The sequence below is a fragment of the Zonotrichia albicollis genome, chromosome 23 (assembly GCF_047830755.1).
Source record: "Zonotrichia albicollis isolate bZonAlb1 chromosome 23, bZonAlb1.hap1, whole genome shotgun sequence".
NCBI classification, from domain to species: Eukaryota; Metazoa; Chordata; class Aves; order Passeriformes; family Passerellidae; genus Zonotrichia; species Zonotrichia albicollis.
Genome location: NC_133841.1, coordinates 2,396,478 through 2,415,072, shown reverse-complemented (window position 1 = coordinate 2,415,072; position 18,595 = coordinate 2,396,478). Strand labels below are relative to the sequence as shown.

Genomic DNA, 18,595 nt, shown 5'->3' with positions numbered 1-18,595 from the left:
CCCTATGGACCTGTGGGGTCAACCCGAGAGGTCTCAAGCCTTCAGAGATCTGGCAGTCGGGACTTCACCTTGTGTCAACTGCTGAAGCCCCGAGCATGGCTTGCAGTGACAGTGGACACTTATAGCGGAACGATCATAGCCACACAGCACCCCAAAACTAACTCCAAGGCCACAATTCAGCACTGGCTGACAGCCATGGCTTGGCTCGGTATCCCCAAGCAGATCAAAACTGACAACGGTTCCAATTTCACCTCCAAACCAGTGCAAGAATTCGCCTCAAAATGGGGCATCACATTAGTGCAAGGTATCCCGTATAACAGTACTGGGCAGGCCATAGTGGAGAGAGCAAACCAGACCCTGAAAACCAAGCTAGAAGTGTTGGCAAAAGCAGAAGGCTTTGCCAATTCCATTCCCCCAGGAGATCAGGCGCGTATGCTGGCAACCGCTTTGCTAGCACTGAATCAGTTCCCTAGGGGAGATGAAACAAACAGTCCCATTCAAAAGCACTGGGCCACCCGAGCGCTAGAGGAGGGCCCGCAGGTTGTAATTGGAAACGAGCTGGGCGAATGGGAACGGGGCTGGAGGCTGATGCTCACCGGGAGAAGGTATGCAGCTGTCAAAAAGGACGGCAAAATCAGGTGGTGTCCACTTAAGTCAATCAAGCCTGACCTTCACAATGAGCAGAATGAGACTGACGAGAGTTGCGAGTTTCTGTTTACAGGACATGCTCATGGGGCGTCCTCGTGAGGCGTACATCCCCGTTCCAGAGGAAAGTGACAGACCACCAAGCCACCAAACAGCGCCTGAGAGACCCGCACGGGTGAGACCCAGGCATCAACGGCGTTTCTGTGTGATTTTGCTGCTGGGGCTTGTCGCCAGAGGGCAAGCCAGCCCACATTACTACCCTCATCAGCCATTCAGGTGGGTCATGCAACACCTTAGTAGTGACAAGGTGCTCAAAGAAATCACCATGCCTTTAGCATTAAGGTGCCTTCCAACCCGAGCCATTCCATGTCTCCTGGGTACATTGCCATGCTTGTTTGACAGCAAAAGCCATCCATGTGATGATTCCAGGACTCAAGCAAGAGTTTTTTACCTGAATACTTCACTTTTATTAGTGTCCATTGGAACTGTGTTAGAATGAGTAATAAAAATATTCACACTTTATTTTAGAAAGTTCTCTACATGAGACTGCTGTGTCCACATTAAGGGCCCTTATTTCTGGTACAGCCTCAATCCTGAGGTTGTTAGGTGTGCCATGGGACAGAAAAGACACGAAATTAAGAAACAGCCTTTGAGACCACCAAGTTGCTTAGCAAGAAGCTGCTCTTTATTGATAAAGTGATAATGGGAGTATTGTAGTATTGCTCTGAAGTGCTGCCTGTGTCCCTCAAGCATCTCAGGGAGATGGAACCAGGGAGGTGTCAGTGAAACCTCTGGGATTTCCCCATCTTCCTGACACCAGCAGTTCATGGATCCCATGCTGAAACACAGAGGGACCAGAGTAAGTGAATCACTGTTGATGTTTCTTTTGGCTTTTGTTTCCTTTTCATTTCCTCCCTTTTCCTTTGCATTTTCCTTTCCATTCCCTTTGCCCTTCCCTTTCCCATTTACTGATTGCAGCAGCAGCAGCAGCAGCAACAGCATTTTGAGAGAAGCAGGATTACATGAAGCACTGGTGGCAGGCGTGGGATCCTTTGGGCTTGTGGATTTTCCTGTTGGGTCTCTGCATTTTTGGGGAGACACACGAACAAATACGCTTTGGTATACAGCCTTCAGCATCCATATTGTGTTTTCCTACCTTAAATTTGTTTTTGCTGCACAAAGCCCTTCAACATCTCGAGGAAGGGATCCCTGGGCAGGGCCATGTGTATCTGCAAGCCACTCAGGAGGTTGAGGGCGTACAGGGCCACAAACAGGGCTGCCATGGCCTCAAAGGGTTCATCCCTAGGGATAACTGATCCATCTTCCTGGAACTGCACTCCACTCAGCTCCACCAGGGCAATGGTTAACATCTGGTCCTCCTTGTGTGGCAAGAGCTGCCTGGCATCCACAAGAAAAGTCCCCTTCCTCTTCACCTTGTCATGTTCCAGGAGATTTGCAACCTTCACAGCAATAACAAAAAAGCAAAATCAGAATTTCAGATTGAAATTGTCAACTTGTGTCATCATTATGGAAATGTTGCTAGAATTAACATAGCCCCTGCCTCCCCTTGAAAGGATCCAAGTGTGATGTGTGTTCTCACCAGGTTCAGCTGTTGGGACACAATCTTCCTTTCCAAGGATTCCAGCAGCAGCAGCAGCTGATCCTCTGTTAACTCTGCAGAAATAAACTGGGTTTGGATCCAAAACCTCCCAGCAAGGTGATGGAGGTTACTGGTGGGCTGGGACTGGTGAGCAGGATGGGAAAGAGTGAAGAGGATGGGAAGGGTGATAATTTCTTGTAGGAAATGCTTGTTTGGTCAAAGGTTCTTTGAGTGTTTTAATAGAAATGGTTTGTGCAGGCTCCCTGTGAGAGTGATCTGGGTGTTACCCACAATATCCCATATGGATTATGGAGTTGGAAGGCACCCAGAAGGATAATTGATGTGCAACTCCTGTCCCTGCACAGACACCCCAACAGTCCCACCCTGTGCTGAGAGTGTTGTCCAAGCCCTGCTGGAGCTGTGTCAGCCTTGGGGCTGTGAGCATTGTCTGGGGAGTCTGTTCAGTGCCTGAGCCCCCTCAGGGATAGGAACCTTTCCCAAAATCCAACCCAGCTGTCCCAGACACAGCTCCAGCCATTGGCCTGGGTCGTGTTGCTGGTGAGCAGAGCAGAGATGTGGGCTGGCCCTTGGGAGGAAGCTGTGGCCAGACTTTGAGGGAGCAGGGAGCCCTGGCTGGGTGCAGAGGGGGTTTCTCTCCTCTCCCCTCCATGGCACTTTCATGTTGATTCCACTTGAGGAGGAGGAGGACTATGAGAGGAAGGAATGAGAGAATGGCAGGAGTGGGAGTCATCCCTGCCTTGATTTCCCTCCTGAAGCCCCAAAGCCTCACCCTGCAAAGCATCAAGGACGTAGGTGATTCCTTCTGCCAGCTGAAGGAGACGATGTCTTGGCGATTGCTGTAAGGTGCTGAAGAGTTCTTTTAAGTCTGGGCTCTCAGTTTTCAGCTCATAACCATCATTTTCCTCAAAAACTTCTTCCATCTGTGGGGAACAAGGAAATAAAATGTCAGGATTTGAGGGCAGAGGCTGCTGCTTGTCCTGAGCAGGGAGCTGTGCTGAGAGAGGGAATTTTGGACGGGCAGTTGTGGCCCAGGGCAGGTGACCTGTGGGACAGGAGGAGTGGTGTGGATGTGTCTGTGTTTATAAATTGTGTCAGTGAGAAAAGCTTCACTTACTTTCTGGCTGAGCTCTTGAAGGAGGTTCTCATCTCTCATCACAGCTTTGATGGTGTTTAAGACGATGAGCAGCAGGTCAGGAGACAGCTCGGAGAAGATTTGACAGCAGATTTCAACTTCTTCTAGTCCGAATTTTAATACGCTGCAGGCTTCAAATGCTTCCACTTCTTTGTATCCAAGTCTGAATTCGAATTCGTTTTGGGCTGAACATTCTTCTAATATACCTTCTAAGCTTCCTGTCTCGGATGTGTTTTTAATGTCTGCTAAAGGAGGAATCCAAATCTGTCACTTCTGAACAAGGAGCTCACTGGCAGCTCTAAATCCAGAGTATGAAACCCTTCTCTAAACCCAGAGTATGAAACCCTTCTCTGAATGTTTTTGAAGCATTATGGAATTGGGGCAGTTGTGATGTCTCAAGGAAGAGGCAAATGCATCTCTCCTGGTGGTTTGTTTAATGCTGGGAGATTCCATTTTATCCAAAGCAGACAAAAGTTGTGCAAGTGAAAGCTGTGAAAATATATTACTTACCAGTCATGGTCCTGTAGAGGTATTCTTCAATTGCAAAATGCTTCATATCTGCAGAAGGATAAAAAGGACATTTATGGTGTTCTAAACCAGTCTTCCTGCTGTTGGTTACCCACCCAGTTTTGTCCTTGGCTCTTTTCTTCTTGGGAAGGGAAGGAACACCCAAACTCTGTTCTCCATGCCATTTATCAACAGGAGCTCTGCAGCTCCTGAAATATAGATCTGAGACTTCCTTCTTTCTTTACTAATCCCTCTCCAAACAGCATTTTCCCTGTGTAGTTCTTTGACCTAGCATGGGCTGTCTGGCCTCCCCCAGCTGATTTCAGTCCCTCACACTGCCTCCATGTCCTTGCAGACAATATGAGGGTGTATCTGGGGCGCAGTGATACTTCCTGAAATTTTCTTCTTCTTCTTCTTCTTCTGCACTATTTCCAGAAGGAAGAAATTCTTTATTTCTGGAAGTTACTTACCCCATTCTCCATCTCTAATGTGCAGTGGGACGGTCCTGAAGGCCAGCGTGCAGCCCTTGGGTATCACTATACCTTGGTTGCACTCTCTGGTGCCCTGGTGAAGGAAAACAACCAGTTAGAACAGCTGGGTGCAGCTGCTGGGGAACAAAGGAGAGGAGAAGCCAAACCTGTGCACCAAGTGTGATGTGACATAGGACGTTAAAGACCCCATCTGCCATGATGGATGCTGTGTAGATAGTCTCCTCTGAGGCTTCGAGGATTTCTGTGACCATGTATAGATTGATGTCTGTTCTCTGGAGTTGTTGGATGAGGGAGTGATTCATGTTGATTCGTCTAAAAGAGGAAAAGCATGGAAAGGGTTTGGAGCACCATGAGCAGCTGACGCAGCTGGGGGTGCTCAGGCTGTGGAAGAGGAGGTTCAGGGGTGAACTTGTAAACTCCAGTTGAGGCATTCACATTCTCTGAACAGAGAGACATGATTCTCTATCTCAGGGTTTTTCCTGAAGAAGCACAGAGAGAACAAGAGAAAGTAGTTTTTTCTCATTCACTGCCTGTGTTTGTGCCCATGTGGAATGTGGTATGGAGATTGTTTACCCAAGGTGATTGCTTGATTGCATTCTGGTGATGGTTGTTTGGATTCATGGTCCAATTGGATCCACAGCTGTGTCGGGACTCTGGGCAGAGAGTCACGGGTTTTTCTAGTTAGTTAGTTAGTTAGTTAGTTAGTATTATATAGTAAGCAAGTATGTAGTATAGTATAGTATATCTTTAAAATCGTATATTAATGTAATATAGTACAGTTTTAATAATGCAATTGTTCAGCACTTCTGAATCAATGGAGTCAGATGCCAGTCATTTTCCCTGTGTTAGGATACCATGCACCGATATCCAGTCTTTGGCCTAGTTAGGAAAAATAATTGCCCAAAGTTCTTAATCTTTGGTTTTGGCTGTTGAAACCCCATTATTGATTGAGCTGGTGTGTGCTGGAGGGGGATGATTGGAGTGTGTGTGCTCCCTTTGTCATGCCTTACCTTTTTCTTCTCAGTGCCTCCAGTGATTGCAGTGGGATGCTCTTCTTTTGTAGCTTAATGGAAAAGACATTCGACGAGGAGGCACCTATTTCCACTTCTGCATTTACAGGGCCCAAAGGAGCACTGGCATGCCCCTCAACCTGGTCAGCACTGGTTTTCGTGATAGTAAATTGGTTGGAATCTTGATGGAGGGACTCTGAAATAATTCCATGCATTATCTTAAGCAGGATTACACAGACTCAACACTATAATTATATCACACACACACATGAAAGCTGGAACATGGTACAGTTGAGCCACAAATAACCCAAACACATTATCTATAGAATTGGTGGTCTTTAGATTGAAAAATGTGAGTTTTACCTATGCTTTTACCATCTTTTCTAGGCAGCAGCACATCATCCAGTGTGAACCCTGTCCACTGATAGTAGGGAGCTCGGTGGAATATGCGGTTTGATTTTCTCTTTTTTATCAGTAGACAGAGAAGCCTGAAGTGCTCATGGTCTGCAATGCTCTCGACAGGGTCCAAATCTTTGCTCGGATCCATTTGATGTGCGATGAATTTGGTGAGTTTTTTAAACATTCTGTGGCTGAAGTTTTGAAGGAAAACCAAGTAGATTTATGCCTTGGGAAAGAGGGAACACAAGCTAAGCTGAATTACTTGAAATATTAGCAGGATGTTGTAACAAAGCCTGACTTTATCTATTAAGAAGATTTCAAAGTAATGACTCACATTATCCAAGGACACAATTTTCACAGGATTGTTTCAGGGCATATTTGGAGAAAAAGCAGCAGGAGCCAGGGGTTGTTTGGACTTGTTCTGCTCTGCTAGGGAATCCCAGTCATTTTGCAGAGAGATTGCAGTTGGCAGACTCTGAGGGTGCTGATTTTGGAGACAAATGTCCCCCAAAATAGAGAGACATCAGCTCAGTCCAGCCCAGCCTTGTTGGGCAGGCCCTGGTGGTCTACAGGGGAGAGCTGGTGTTTGAGAGCCGGAAAGAAATCCCTGTATGTTTTTTGACACAGCTTGTTTTTAACAAAATGTTACAGTTTCACCGTTCTGGTGTTTTACAGGATGGAGCTGGGGAGGGGGAATTGGGTAACCCAGACTGGTTTTGGTGGGAAGGGGCATTAATGCTCATCCCATTCCTCTCTCTAACATGGGCAGGGACACCTTCCACTCTCCCAGGTTGGTCCAAGCCTCAGCCAACCTGGCTTTGGACATTTCCACAAATGGGGCAGCCATGGCTTCTCTGGGCAACTTGTGCCATGACCTGATCAGCCTCAAAGGGAGGGTTTCTTCCCAATATCCCATCTAATGCTACCCTGTTTCAATTTAAACCATTCCAAAGACAAATAGCCTTGTGCGCTCAATGTTAGTACCATTTCCACAACACATTGTTTTGGAAGTCTCCAAGAAAAGAGGAAAACTAAACAAGAGCACTCAACAGAGAGCTCCCACCAACCTTCTTCCCTGCCCAAAGCTCTGGGATAATGCACTTACCTGTTTGTGGGGTGGATGTCTCCTGTGGCTGGAGGGTGTCTGAAGCAGACTGCAGGACTGCTGTGGCTTCTGCTGATACTGAAATCGCCCAGAATAAACTTTCTAACACAATTTGAAGTGTTAGAAAGCAGGCATTCTTCATCTGCAGAGGACACACAGCAGATCTCTTATCCTGTGTGTGTGCTGAGACTGTACAGCCAGGTGTTTATGTACCATGCTTATACATATTCATTACAATGAGCTGCTGATCTAACACAAAAACGTCACTTTCCTAGGAACAAATTTGCCTGCACCCACCTCTTGCTGAAAGCCCTTTTATGGTCCTGGACGTTCAAAAAAAGGGTTCTCTGGTACTCATATTCACTGAATGCTTTGATATTAAAGGTGACTTTTCCTTGAGCTTTCTCTTACCTGACAAAACAGGGGGCTCCCTGAAGCAACTCCTGAGTAAGGCAGCATTAGACCTGATCCATGCTGGAGGACCCCTGGCTGTTCACAGCAACTTATCCGGAGTCTGTTACAGGGACTGTGGGTTACTGGAACTTCTACAGATGTAGGAGATGGTGTGTCTCAGACCAGACTGGACAGGAATGTGTCCCTGTGCCTGGCAGCAGGTGGGACTGGATGCCTTTAAGGTCCCTTCAAGCCAAACCATTCCATCCTTGTGTATTCAGCTTTATAGAGCCACGTAACACTGCTGTTCTTTGACAGATGGAGAAATGAACTCAGGAGGAGATATTGACAAGAAATTCTTCTCTGTGAGGGTGATGTGGCCCCAGAACAAGTTTCCCAGCGAAGCTGAGGCTGCCCCATCCCTGGGAGTGTCCCAGGCCAGGTTGGATGGGGCTTGAAGCAGCCAGGGCTGGTGGAAGGTGTCCCTGCCATGGCAGGGGGTGGGAATGGCCCTGGAGCCTTAAGGTGCCTTCCAACCCGAGCCATTCCATGGCTGCTGGGTACATTGCCATGCTTGTTTGACAGCAAAAGCCATCCATGTGATGATTCCAGGACTCAAGCACAAGTTTTTTACCTGAATACTTCACTTTTATTAGTCTCTCTTAGAATACTGTACAAAGGAGTAATAAAAATATTCACACTTTATTTTAGAAAGTTCTCTACATGAGACTCCTGTATCCACAGCAAAAAGAAGGCTATGGGAAAAAAACCCTAAAACTTTGTACAGAACATTCCTTTAAAAACCCTCCCAACTAATTCAGCTGATTTAACTGATCCATGGAGGGTATGGACACACCAACACTCACATGCTTAAAAAGATATTCTAGGCAATGATAAAGCAACATAAGTCACAAGAAGGAATATTAATGTGTTAACCCACTGCTGTCCCCTCCTTGAGGGCCAGTACCGAGCTTCTAAAAACAACCCAAAATTGAACAGTGATTCAAACATAAAAGAGAATAAGTAGCCCTCCATTTAGTTTAATTGTATAGGCTTTTTCCTGCAAAGGTTTGGACTGTTTGCCAGCCTGGTAGCTCTGTGGAAGGACTCCCAGGTGAGGATCCCTGATTCAGGAGCAGCAGGCTGGGAGGACTTGCTGGTTTTCTGAGGGTGTCCTGGAGCAGGGGCTGCTGTGCCCCATGGAAACGTGCGTGGTGCTGACAGTGGCTCAGGGGGCTTGGCCAAGCACAGGATGGGACAGGCTGCTGCCAGTTCCTGAGAAGGATTCCAGCCATTCACAAGTTTTTCTCTTTAATTGCAGACCAAAACGGAAAAGCTTAAAATAACTTACCAGGAGTTGTTTTTGCATCACAGGAGATTTGATCTCTCCAGGTAGGAACTTGTCCTGATCATGATACAGGACCAGTGTGAGAGGGAATCTGTCAAGTGTGATGTGATTGGAATCCCATTTAAAATCAGTAGCAATCAGTCATCTCCTCCCTGCAGCACCACGTCTGCTCATGTTTCATTTCTCCACCCACAATGTGGCTTCACACCTGATCTGTCCCCTTCCAGGACATGTCTGACCACCCTTCAGCCTGCTCATGGTGTCCTTTCACTTCAGACTGCCTCAGGTACACCCAAGAATGGTGGTTTAATTACAATTGACTTCCTGCTTTTTATTTTTGATTGATCCTGACACCAGCCTTAAGTTGGGATCTTAAGGAAGATGCTACCCAATCTGTAATTGTTCAAATACTTATTAACCATATATAGGTACTTAACTCACCACAACAGAACATGAAATATTTCTCCAACTTGCTTCTTTCTATATTACTCATGTTTCCATTTATGTTTCCCTTGACTGGATTGACTGAATCCAAATTAATGTAAGTTATTCCATGGAAAAATGCCACACCTGTGTTGTGAAGAGTGGCATGTCATGACTCTGCCATTGGCTGTTTTGATCATTTGTGTGAAGGAGAGAAATCAAAAAATATTTACTTATGTTGCTAGGCAGAATCTTAATTACAAGTTTGGGGGTTTACACTTTAGAACCTGCTTGTTTGAGAAGTTTATAATTCCATTCTGAGAATTCCATTTAATTTAAGGAAACAGGGTCAGATGGTGTCAGTGACCACACAAGTGTTCAAACCCACAGCTGTGTTATTGCTGTATCTCACTAAAAAAAAAAAAAAGCTGATCCTTTCAATTGATAATTATTCTAAAATTACAAATCTGTGATGTGCATATGCTTAGAAATACCAAGCATATGTCTGTCTGTGAGGAGTCATGTTTGAAAGCATCTAGAGGCCGTTTCTGTTGCAAAATGATGGTTTTCCCCATGTTTTCTATGACAATAATTAATTTTCTTTCATTTCCCCTGGAGATGGAAGTGGTGTCTGGGCAGACACTCAGCTCTGTTCAGCACCACAATCAACATTTCAAGTTCAGCCTCAGGCACCCTGCCAGGACCTGCCCCTCCTGCAGGAACACTGCTCATGTCTGTGTCATTTCCCAGCTGATTGATGAAATATCTCTATTTTTATCACAATTATCATTGTCTAGTAGCTTAAAGAGCCGATTAGGGTAGAGAGTACCTCAGCTAAAGCAGCAGCTCTTCTATCCTAGGTTGGAAGGTTTAAACTGCCCATCAAGGAAATTGCACATCTGTCAATACCCTGGGGTCTCCAGCCAGATTCTCTTCTCCTTCTACCTGCTTGAAAACTTCCTTTCCACTTGGATTTCCACTTTCCAAACACATTAGGGAATGATTCTCCCTGCATTCCAGCAGCCCTTTGAGGTACACTCCATATTTTCCCTTCCCTGCAGCAATCCCAAAGGAAGTCTGAGAGAGAAGTGAAGTAACTTGTCTAAAATTATGCATGGAGTAGTAACAGATCTAAAAATTCTCCCTTCCATGTCCTATGCTCAGACCATCCAAAACCTCAACATTCTCCCTTATGGCCCCTAAAGCTGGATTTGCTACTGCAAGGACAAAAAAAAAAAAAAAAAAAAAAAAAAAAGCAGATTTAAAAGATTTATACCATTGTCAAAAAAGGTGAGACAATATAAGCACTAGGACAACAAAAATATAGGTTTTCATGGGGTTATAGGGGAAGAGTGAGGGAAAACCCATTCCATCTGGGACACAACCCAAAGGGAAATCAGGTCATTCTGATTTTCAGTAAAACAGTAAAAGCTGTCTCAGCCAGGAAACCTAAGCCTGCTTTATTTAGGTGGCGATTTTAGAGGAAAAAGGCTTGATTTTGTTCCTCTGTGACAGGATCTATCAGTGACAAATCAACTCCTTTGCTGGTCAATTCATCTGCTGCTGGTGCTGCATGGAGCTGAGGGACAGATTTCCAGGTAAGCCAGAAATCCAACCCCTGAGTCCATGGAGAACTGGCAAATCCCAGTCACATGCACTTAAACAAGCAAGGAGCTGAAGTGAGGAGAACAATTCCAAGTCAAGGATGGCTGCCTGCTTGATTAGAGCAATCAGCCTTCCTCCTGTACCTGCCCACTGGCTGCCTCTCCCACCCCTGTCCATGTTCCAAGGAGCTCCATGGCATTTGGTGTCAGTCCTTAAATCACCTGCCCTCAGCCCTTGATCCAAATGCCCACTGAGCTCCTGTGCACATAAAAACAGCAGTTTGGGGTGGGGAGAGGGGTTACCCAGGCAGATTTGGGTATAAACTGAAAGTAACAAGCATGATTTTGGATCTATCCACCTTTTCTCTGGACCACACAGATGGTGATGGAGGAAATCAAAAGTTTTGTCAAAATGCAGGTCACTTCTTCCTGTGCTGTTTTTAGGTAAAGAATTTCCCTTCTAAGTGGTGTCAACAATTGCAAAATAAAAATCTTTCATTCGCTTCCCCCTCCCACTTCCCATCTAAAACTGGAGATCAGACTCCAAAACAATCCAATCCTGGGAAAGTCTGGCTGTATCCCTTTGGATTTCCCTCACGTTCTGCTCAAAGCACCCAGCTTCAGGAAGGGAAATGTATTTTAAAGTGCATTTACCACAGCAATAGTACCAGCACTAAAAGCTTTTCCCCTCATCCCTATCCTCGTCATTCCATGTCTGGAATAGATGAGACTCTTCCCAGAATTCATCCTTGTTGTACCTCAAAGTCTCAGTGGTTTTGCATCTATTGATGACCCTGGGAGAAGAGAAATCCGCTGTCGCACGTCCTGCTCCGCACTAAACTCTACTCTGGAGCTGGTTTGGATTTATTGGGCACGAGGATCCAGCATGCGGAATGTGTCTGTTGGGATCTGCTTTAAACAGCCAAACCACATCCCAGTCTGTGTGAGGGGAGGAAATGGGGCTGGAGAGAGGAATCCCCCTCAGCCCTGCTCCTCCTCCTCCGTCCGCTCCGGCCACGCCGCTCAGTACTTGTTGATGCCAAAGATCCTCACGCCGTGGAACTGAGGCAGTTTGGGGATCAGGACGCTCATGAGGGAGATGGTGTTGATGATGAAGTGTACCCGGTCATACTTGGTGTAAAAACTGGTTAGAAAATACCTGCAGAGGGAAGGTGGGAACAGAGAGAGAGGCAAACTGAGCCGTGGCATTCCACGTGTTTATCTCCCACAACACTGCTGGGTGCTGGGACACTGCTGTAATCTTTGCTGCAGTGTTCTTGCCTCTCTGCTGGGGCTCCTCTCCATTCTCTGCAGCACAGCCCTTCCTGTCTTCTCAGGGGCTCCTCCTGGGCTCTCAACCCACCCCTATTCATTTCAGTCACCCTCACGAGCTACAGCTGCTGCCCAGCTAAGGACCCTGCAGCTGCAGCTCGTTTGGAGCAACTTGGACCCACACAGATCCCACAATATAACATATATTCAGGCCCCCACATTGACACACACAGATCTTACAATACAACATATATTCAGGCCCCCATAGGACACGAGGTGGCTCAGCCAGCCCAGAATACTCACAGGACGATGGGCATGATGGTGAGGAACTTGCGGGACGCGGTGAACTGCACTCCGTAATCCATCTGCTCCCAGTGCGTGAGCAGCCGGGCCTTGCCCTGGTCCGGGGTCTCGAAGGGGGTTCCCTTCACGGTGTGCAGGAAGATGTACATGCTCTGCAGGACACGCAGCGTCAGGCACAAGGCACCCCAAAAAACCCCAGATCCAGAGCAGGGCATGCGGGCGCTTGCACCCCCGCGCCTTTCCACTAGAGGGATGTGGCGCTGCTGGAAAACCCGGAGCGGTCAGGAAAGCGGGGAAAGAAAGGAGAGTTGGGAAAGGCCGGGCCAGCTCGGCTGATCCACGTCAGAACTCTCGCTCGGCTCCTGGGTGTGAGCCAAGGAGGCGGTGGCAAGATTACAGCCCTGCCATCGGGAGATTAGCGCCTGCCTGCTGCCTCAGGGCTCCCCGAAAATGTCTGGGAGAAGGTCTGTCACCCCCTGATTACCAGGGGAACACAAGTCACACACAAACATTCTGGCTACACCACAGCTCCCAAGTACAGCCACTCCTGCCCTTTAAATTCCTTTTTGTCCCCATAAATCTAAAGCTGCCAGGGAAGATGGGTGACAAGCCAGCAGCTCATGAGCTGAGTGCTGAGCAGTTCCAGTTTGGGGCTTTGTGGTTGTTTTTATCTCCTGAGCAGCTCCAGTTTAAGGGTTTGTGGAGGTTTTTATCTCCTGAGCAGCTCCAGTTTGGGCGTTTGTGGAGGTTTTTATCCCCCACTAGTAATAGCTTATCATGAGGGCCCTCAATCCCTGTAATTTTTATCGCTGGAATATTCCTAGGCTGAGATATTATTTAAAATAAAAGACACACAATCAGCTGCTCCATCCCAGAAGTTTTTTGTCCCCTGTGCCCAAGGGAACTCAACCTTCAGAGAGAAAAATCAGTTCCTGGACTAATCTTTGACTTTAGGCAGAACAAAATCAGTGGGTTAATCTTGTTTTTCCTTAACTCTCATGAGGCCAATTCAGGTTTTACCAACCCCAGTGATGGGGTCTGTCACAGATTCCTTTGGGAAGGGGACACAATGAAGGATTTGCCCTACAGGAAATGAATCCACGTCCCCTCTGAGCAGCCTCACCAGGCGTTGCTGCCTCACCTGTACCTGGGCTGGATTTAAATCCATAACCCAGAGGCACCAGTACAGGCCGAGGGTGGAGGTTGAGCAACTCACCCGACATCTTTGGAAACACAAAGGAATTGTTTCAACAGGAATCTCAGCAGATTGCTCAGAGCAACAGCTGTGCCCGGGCTCCCCGTGCCGCTCCCTTACCAGGTTGTGGATGATGTTGGTGAGGGTCCAGACCACGGGGACGCTGAAGAAGGGGATGCTGAGGAGCACGACGTGCAGCAGCCCGATGCCCAGCACGTAGGACAGCCAGATGCCGCGGCTGTTCATCACCCTGGTGTTGGGGTTCACCTCGCTGTGCGCCGTTCCCACGTTCATCCTGCCTCTCCTGGCTGGCAGGAGCCCCTGGAACACAAACACTGAGGTCAGAGCCCGGATCCAAACTGCTCAGTGGGGCTCAGCACAGGCTGGTTGTCAAGCAAAGCCAAAATCTGCTGTTTGCTATAAAAATCCCCAGTCAGTTCCCTCCTCTGCCCCTCGGTATTGCCATTCTTAGAGCTGACGTCGCTGACTCCGGGAGTGGTTGAGATTTGGGAATTATGTGTGGGAAGCTTGTCTGTGACAGAAGCTTCTTGTGATTTGAGATGTTTTCCTGGAGCTGAGGTGTTGAGGTTCAATCCCACGATTGCCTGACAAAACTCAAACCAATACTTTAAAGCACTTTTAAATCCTCATCACAGTGTTCATCATGGAAACACACAGCACAGGAAGCTTCCTGCGTGTTTATGGACTCAGCATGACAAACTTGGGAAGGGACCAGAGCATTTGCAGAGGAAAGGCTCTGTATCAACAGATCTCCTAATTAATTTAACTAAATTAACACGGTTCTGCATGGCTCGGGAGGTTTGCTTGTCTCCTACTGTGGCTCATGTGTTCTGCCTTCAGATTTAAGACTTGCAGAGGGGTAAAAAAAGAGGAACAAAAAAAATTTCCCCCCCAGGCAAGGAATGAGATTCTTCTTGAGGAACGTAAAAAGGGAGAGATAACAGCACAAAGTGCCTTGGGAGGATGTTCCAGGAGGAAGAGCTGGGGAGGAGTTAGCCCTTCCCCTACCTGGAAAGAACAACTGCCATGTAGGAGGAGCACAAAGATGGTTTTCTGGACAGTGCCAGGAGGGAGAGGAAGCAAGAGAGTATCACCAAGTCCTTGGAGTGGTGCCTCTGAGACAGTGCAGGTATCAAGTGGCTTTCTGGTCTGACACAGAGCCAGTGGCAGCAGGAGAGCTCTGGCTCACTGGTACCCAGGAATTACAGAAAACAGCACAAACTAAACCCACTGTAAAGCTGAATGTCTTCACACCAACATCAGGGGAATGTAAAATCATCTTTGTGTCGCAGGGAAGAGGAGCTTGATGAGATGATCCAGTTCATCCTCCTTGGCTGCAGCACCCCACAGTGAAGGCTGTTTCCTCATGTCTGGCCTTGTGGCTCTGCTGCTGCTTCCCACAGCTGGAAGCTGTGCTGCTGCTCCCTCCAGCTCTCCAGAGACGAGCCTGAGCCAGATCCAACATCACACTCTCCTCACTGCCAGCTGTCCCCAGCTCCCTCATGCAGTGCTGGGCCTGCCTTGTCTCGGGAGCTGGCACCATCCCCACTCCTGCCCAGGGCTGGGATTCACAGCCAGCTCCACTCCACAGCTCCTGGAATGCTCCAAGGAACTCCCAAACCTCCTCCATGCACACAGGCAGCTGTTGCTGCACATCCTCACCTCACTCTATCATTGGGCTCATACCTGGAGGAGGGTTTTGTTTCCAGGAAAGTGGCTGCAGGTCTGTGGGGTGCTCACTCCCTTGTTGCTCACCTCCCAGGTCACCAACTTATGGATATTTCAGAGAAAAGCCCAAAGTTTGATTTGGAAACAAGACTAAAGGCCAGAGTTCAGCATTTCACCCCTGGCAGAGGGAGCAGCTCTGTTCTAAACCTGCTGCAATTCCCAAAGGCTCTCAGAAGGTTGGGGCAAAGGATAAATGAGTCAAAAAGAGTCAGATTGTTCCAACAACAAAAAGAAAAACACCCTATGGAATGTGTAAACAGGAGTGCTGAGTGCCAGACTTGGGAAATAGATCTCTTGGATGTTGGGTGAACACTGTCCAGTCCTGGGAGGAGCTGGGGAAAATGAGCAGAGGTGTAGGAAAAACATGACCTGCAAGGCCAGCTGGAAGGAAATGGGTTTGTTTAGTCTGGGTGCAGGAGACAGGAGTGAGGAACAGCTGGATGCTCCACAGAGAGCTGTGTCTGTGGGATTCCAGCTGTGCAGCAGGAGGAACCACATGGCTGGGGATAGGAGCAACAAAAGGGTGCAGGAGGAGGGACTGGGAAGGGACTGCCCACAGAAAGGGAGCCCTGCTCTCACTGGAGGCCTTAAAATCTGCTTTCATCAACAGTTAAAAGCCTTCTCTCCAGGAGTCTTTCCTGCAGCCAGAGGTGCACAGGGCTGGTGCCGTGGAATTTCCAACCATAACTTCCAAAAACTAAGTAGCAGTTTGGATTTGGCCTCCTCTGCAAACGAGGGCAGTTGCAGACCCACAACTGGGTGGTAAAGGGCTTGACTTGGGAGCTGTATGTGAAGCAATTCTCCTTCCCGTGCCTCAGTTTCCCTTCCTTGTGAAATTAAGGATTAGAGGGGTGGGATGCTGGAACATATGAGAGATTAGTTAATTCATTCTTGCAGGACATACAGACACACCAAGCACTCACTGCTGCAATGAGGGTGATTCCACATCTCCAACTCTGTCCTTCCCCACCTTAAATATTTCACCAGCTCTGCAGCCCTTGGCCCAGCTTTCCCAAATTCTGGATTGCACAAGCTTGGCTGAGGGCACACAAACTCCCAAAGCCCTGTCCCTACCCCCATCCCACACCCCATGTTTGATTTCTAATTCCACACCAGGATTTGTTCACCTGCAGGACAACAAGACACAGCCCACCATGGGAAGGACTCCTTCCCAGGGCAGCTGCTGCCAGGCTCTGCTTTCCCACTTTTTTTGGAACAGAAAAGCCTGAATGTTGCAGCAGGCAGAGGGTGAAGGTCAGGGCTGTGCTGACATTGGACAGTGGCCATCCAAGGAGGGGAAAAGTGGGAGCTGTGGCCAGTGGGAAAGGGCACAGCGAGGCGCTGGAGCTGAGCCCTCCCTCTGCCTCATCCTGCCTGTCCAGGGACAGCTCCTTCCTCACCTTTGTCCCCAGAGGAGTGTGACCACCATCTGTTCCTGTTCCCTTGTTTAACACTTGGACTTGATGATCTTGAAGGCCTTTTCCATCCTAAATCAATGCTCCTATGATCTGGCAGTGCTGTCAGCCCTCCCCAGGGATTTCAGGATCACGCTCTGATCCTGGCACCCTGCTGCAGGATCTTGGCTGGGCTGGGAGGGAAGGAGGGCTCGGGTGCTTATCTTGATCTTGAGTGTTCCCAGCCTGCAGGTGCCGATGATCCCACGGATCACAGATCCCAATCTCTAGCAGCAACAGCTGCCACCTCCCAAACAAATCCTTTAAACCCTTCTGGCGACGGATGAACCAGAGCACGGAGGACATGGGGGACGCTGGTGAAATGGGCTGTGCTGCGTGAGAGGTGACAGTGGGAACACAGCGTTCCGTGTCCCTCCAGCCCGGGGCCGGGTTGGACGTGTCAGAGCCCCAGCGCTGCCCGGTTCCTCCTCGGGGGGCCCGGGGCTGCCAGAGCCCCGGAGGGGACACGGGGGACACGGGGACGAGGACACGCGTGAACCGGCTGAGGGCGGGGATCTTGCTTGCCCTCTCGGCCTTTCCTGGTGGATTTAACGGGAGATCTTGAACACCAAGACAAGGCCGAGGTTGGGCTCCTCTGAGCTCACATGGGGTCCCAGACCCCACTTTCCTCCCCGTTTTCCCGGGACGGGACGGTGCCCCGGGAGGCTGGGGCAGGACCCGCTCCCGGCCGGGCTCTGCACAGCGCGACCGCACCGCGGGGACCCGCATTACCTACCCGGGACCCCCCGCTCCCACCCCGCCGCTCCCCAGCTCCATCCCAGCGCCCGCTTCTCTCTTTTGGGGTGTTTTCCTTTCGGGCCGGGCCCATGCGAGGCACCTTCCCCCGGCCCCGCCGCGGGGCTCGGCCGCCGCCGCCGCCGGGGAGGGCAGAGCCCCCCGGTGCTGCCCCGCGCCCCCGGCCCGCACTCACCGCTCCCGCCCGCTCCGGCCCGGCCCGGCTCGCCTCGGCTCGGCGGGGCCGGCGCTCGCTGCGCCGCGCTCCCGGTGCTCTCCCGGTGCGCTCCCGGCGGCCCCTCGGCCCGCCCCGCCGCGGCACGCCGGGAGCTGTAGTCCGGCAGCAGCGGGAGAGGCGGGGCCGCCATGGGAAGCGGCGGGAGCGGCTCCGGGAGGGGCATCGGGGGATGCACCGAGCCCCGCTCCGCTCACACGGGCCCCCAGACCCCGCTGGGTGCCTCCAGCCGGCCCGGGGAGGGTGGGCTGCCCCCTCTGCCGCTTCTCCCAGGGGAAATGCGAGGGTGGGGGAGCGCTGGGGCTGCTTCCAGCCGGAGCTGTGGCTGCTCCATCCCTGGAGGCGTGCGAGGCCGGGTTGGACAGGGCTTGGAGCGATCTGGGGGGCTGGAATGTGTCCCTGCCCATGGCATGGGATGGGACTGGGTGGTTTTTAAAGTCCCTTCCCGCCCAAACTACTCTGATGCCGTGATAGCATGAAAATGCCAGCGGCAGCATTGTGCAGGCAGCCCGGGCAGGCCGGCAGCGCTGCAGGACACCCAGCCAAGGTCGGCGCTGGGAGCGAGCGCAGGATTCCAGCGCTGGAGCGCGGGGGAGACCATCTGGCTCCGCTTTTGTTTGCACAACCATCAAAGCTCATCGCGTGGGGCTGGCACGGCCCACGGGTGCCGCAGCCATCTGTGCAGGGCTCTGTGTGTGCCTGCTGCCGGCTCTTCCAGCAGCATAGGGGCAGCATCGGAGCCGCTTTGGGCTGCAAACCCCCTGCCCAGAGCCTCTGGCAGTGTGCGAAGCCCGAGCCAGGGGCTCCCGGCTGCCCGCGGCTCTGCCGGTGCCACTCTGTGCCCCCCGAGCTGGCACAGCCGCTGTGCTCGGCACAGCCCACGCTGGGTTTTGGTGTTGGCCCAGGTGGAGTCCCAGCGATGTCGAGGTTCCCTGAGTGCCCACTCTGAGCTGTGTGTCCTGAGCCTGCCTGCA

General features: G+C 50.1%; 2 protein-coding genes across 2 annotated transcripts; both read right to left on the bottom strand.

The window, feature by feature from the left end:
• Nucleotides 1-1,199: 1,199 nt before the first annotated feature.
• Nucleotides 1,200-7,850, bottom strand: LOC141731443 (gasdermin-A3-like). Its single transcript, XM_074557341.1, has 9 exons — nucleotides 5,770-7,850; nucleotides 5,407-5,602; nucleotides 4,543-4,708; nucleotides 4,376-4,469; nucleotides 3,909-3,956; nucleotides 3,381-3,643; nucleotides 3,036-3,186; nucleotides 2,246-2,319; nucleotides 1,200-2,105 (listed from the first exon to the last, which is right to left on the bottom strand). Exons 1-9 carry the CDS (start codon nucleotides 5,987-5,989, stop codon nucleotides 1,803-1,805), a joined length of 1,515 nt encoding a protein of 504 aa, XP_074413442.1. The 5' UTR covers nucleotides 5,990-7,850; the 3' UTR covers nucleotides 1,200-1,802.
• A 136-nt stretch (nucleotides 7,851-7,986) lies between these two features.
• On the bottom strand, nucleotides 7,987-17,739 carry ORMDL3 (ORMDL sphingolipid biosynthesis regulator 3). The gene is made up of 4 exons (XM_074557346.1): nucleotides 17,583-17,739; nucleotides 13,569-13,769; nucleotides 12,254-12,405; nucleotides 7,987-11,837 (listed from the first exon to the last, which is right to left on the bottom strand). Exons 2-4 carry the CDS (start codon nucleotides 13,740-13,742, stop codon nucleotides 11,702-11,704), a joined length of 462 nt encoding a protein of 153 aa, XP_074413447.1. The 5' UTR covers nucleotides 13,743-13,769; nucleotides 17,583-17,739; the 3' UTR covers nucleotides 7,987-11,701.
• Between the last annotated feature and the right edge of the window lie 856 nt (nucleotides 17,740-18,595).

Excerpts from the sequence above, each read along its gene's own strand:
- LOC141731443 (XM_074557341.1), bottom strand. The coding sequence starts at position 5,989 with ATGTTTAAAAAACTCACCAAATTCATCGCACATCAAATGGATCCGAGC. Across the intron at positions 5,603-5,769 it reads AAAAGATGGTAAAAGCATAG|AGTCCCTCCATCAAGATTCC; the intron begins GTAAAACTCACA and ends GAATTATTTCAG. Across the intron at positions 2,320-3,035 it reads CGTCCTTGATGCTTTGCAGG|AGTTAACAGAGGATCAGCTG; the intron begins GTGAGGCTTTGG and ends TTATTTCTGCAG.
- ORMDL3 (XM_074557346.1), bottom strand. The coding sequence starts at position 13,742 with ATGAACGTGGGAACGGCGCACAGCGAGGTGAACCCCAACACCAGGGTG. Across the intron at positions 12,406-13,568 it reads CCAACATCATCCACAACCTG|AGCATGTACATCTTCCTGCA; the intron begins GTAAGGGAGCGG and ends CGTGTCCTGCAG. Across the intron at positions 11,838-12,253 it reads ACCATCATGCCCATCGTCCT|GTATTTTCTAACCAGTTTTT; the intron begins GTGAGTATTCTG and ends TTCCCTCTGCAG.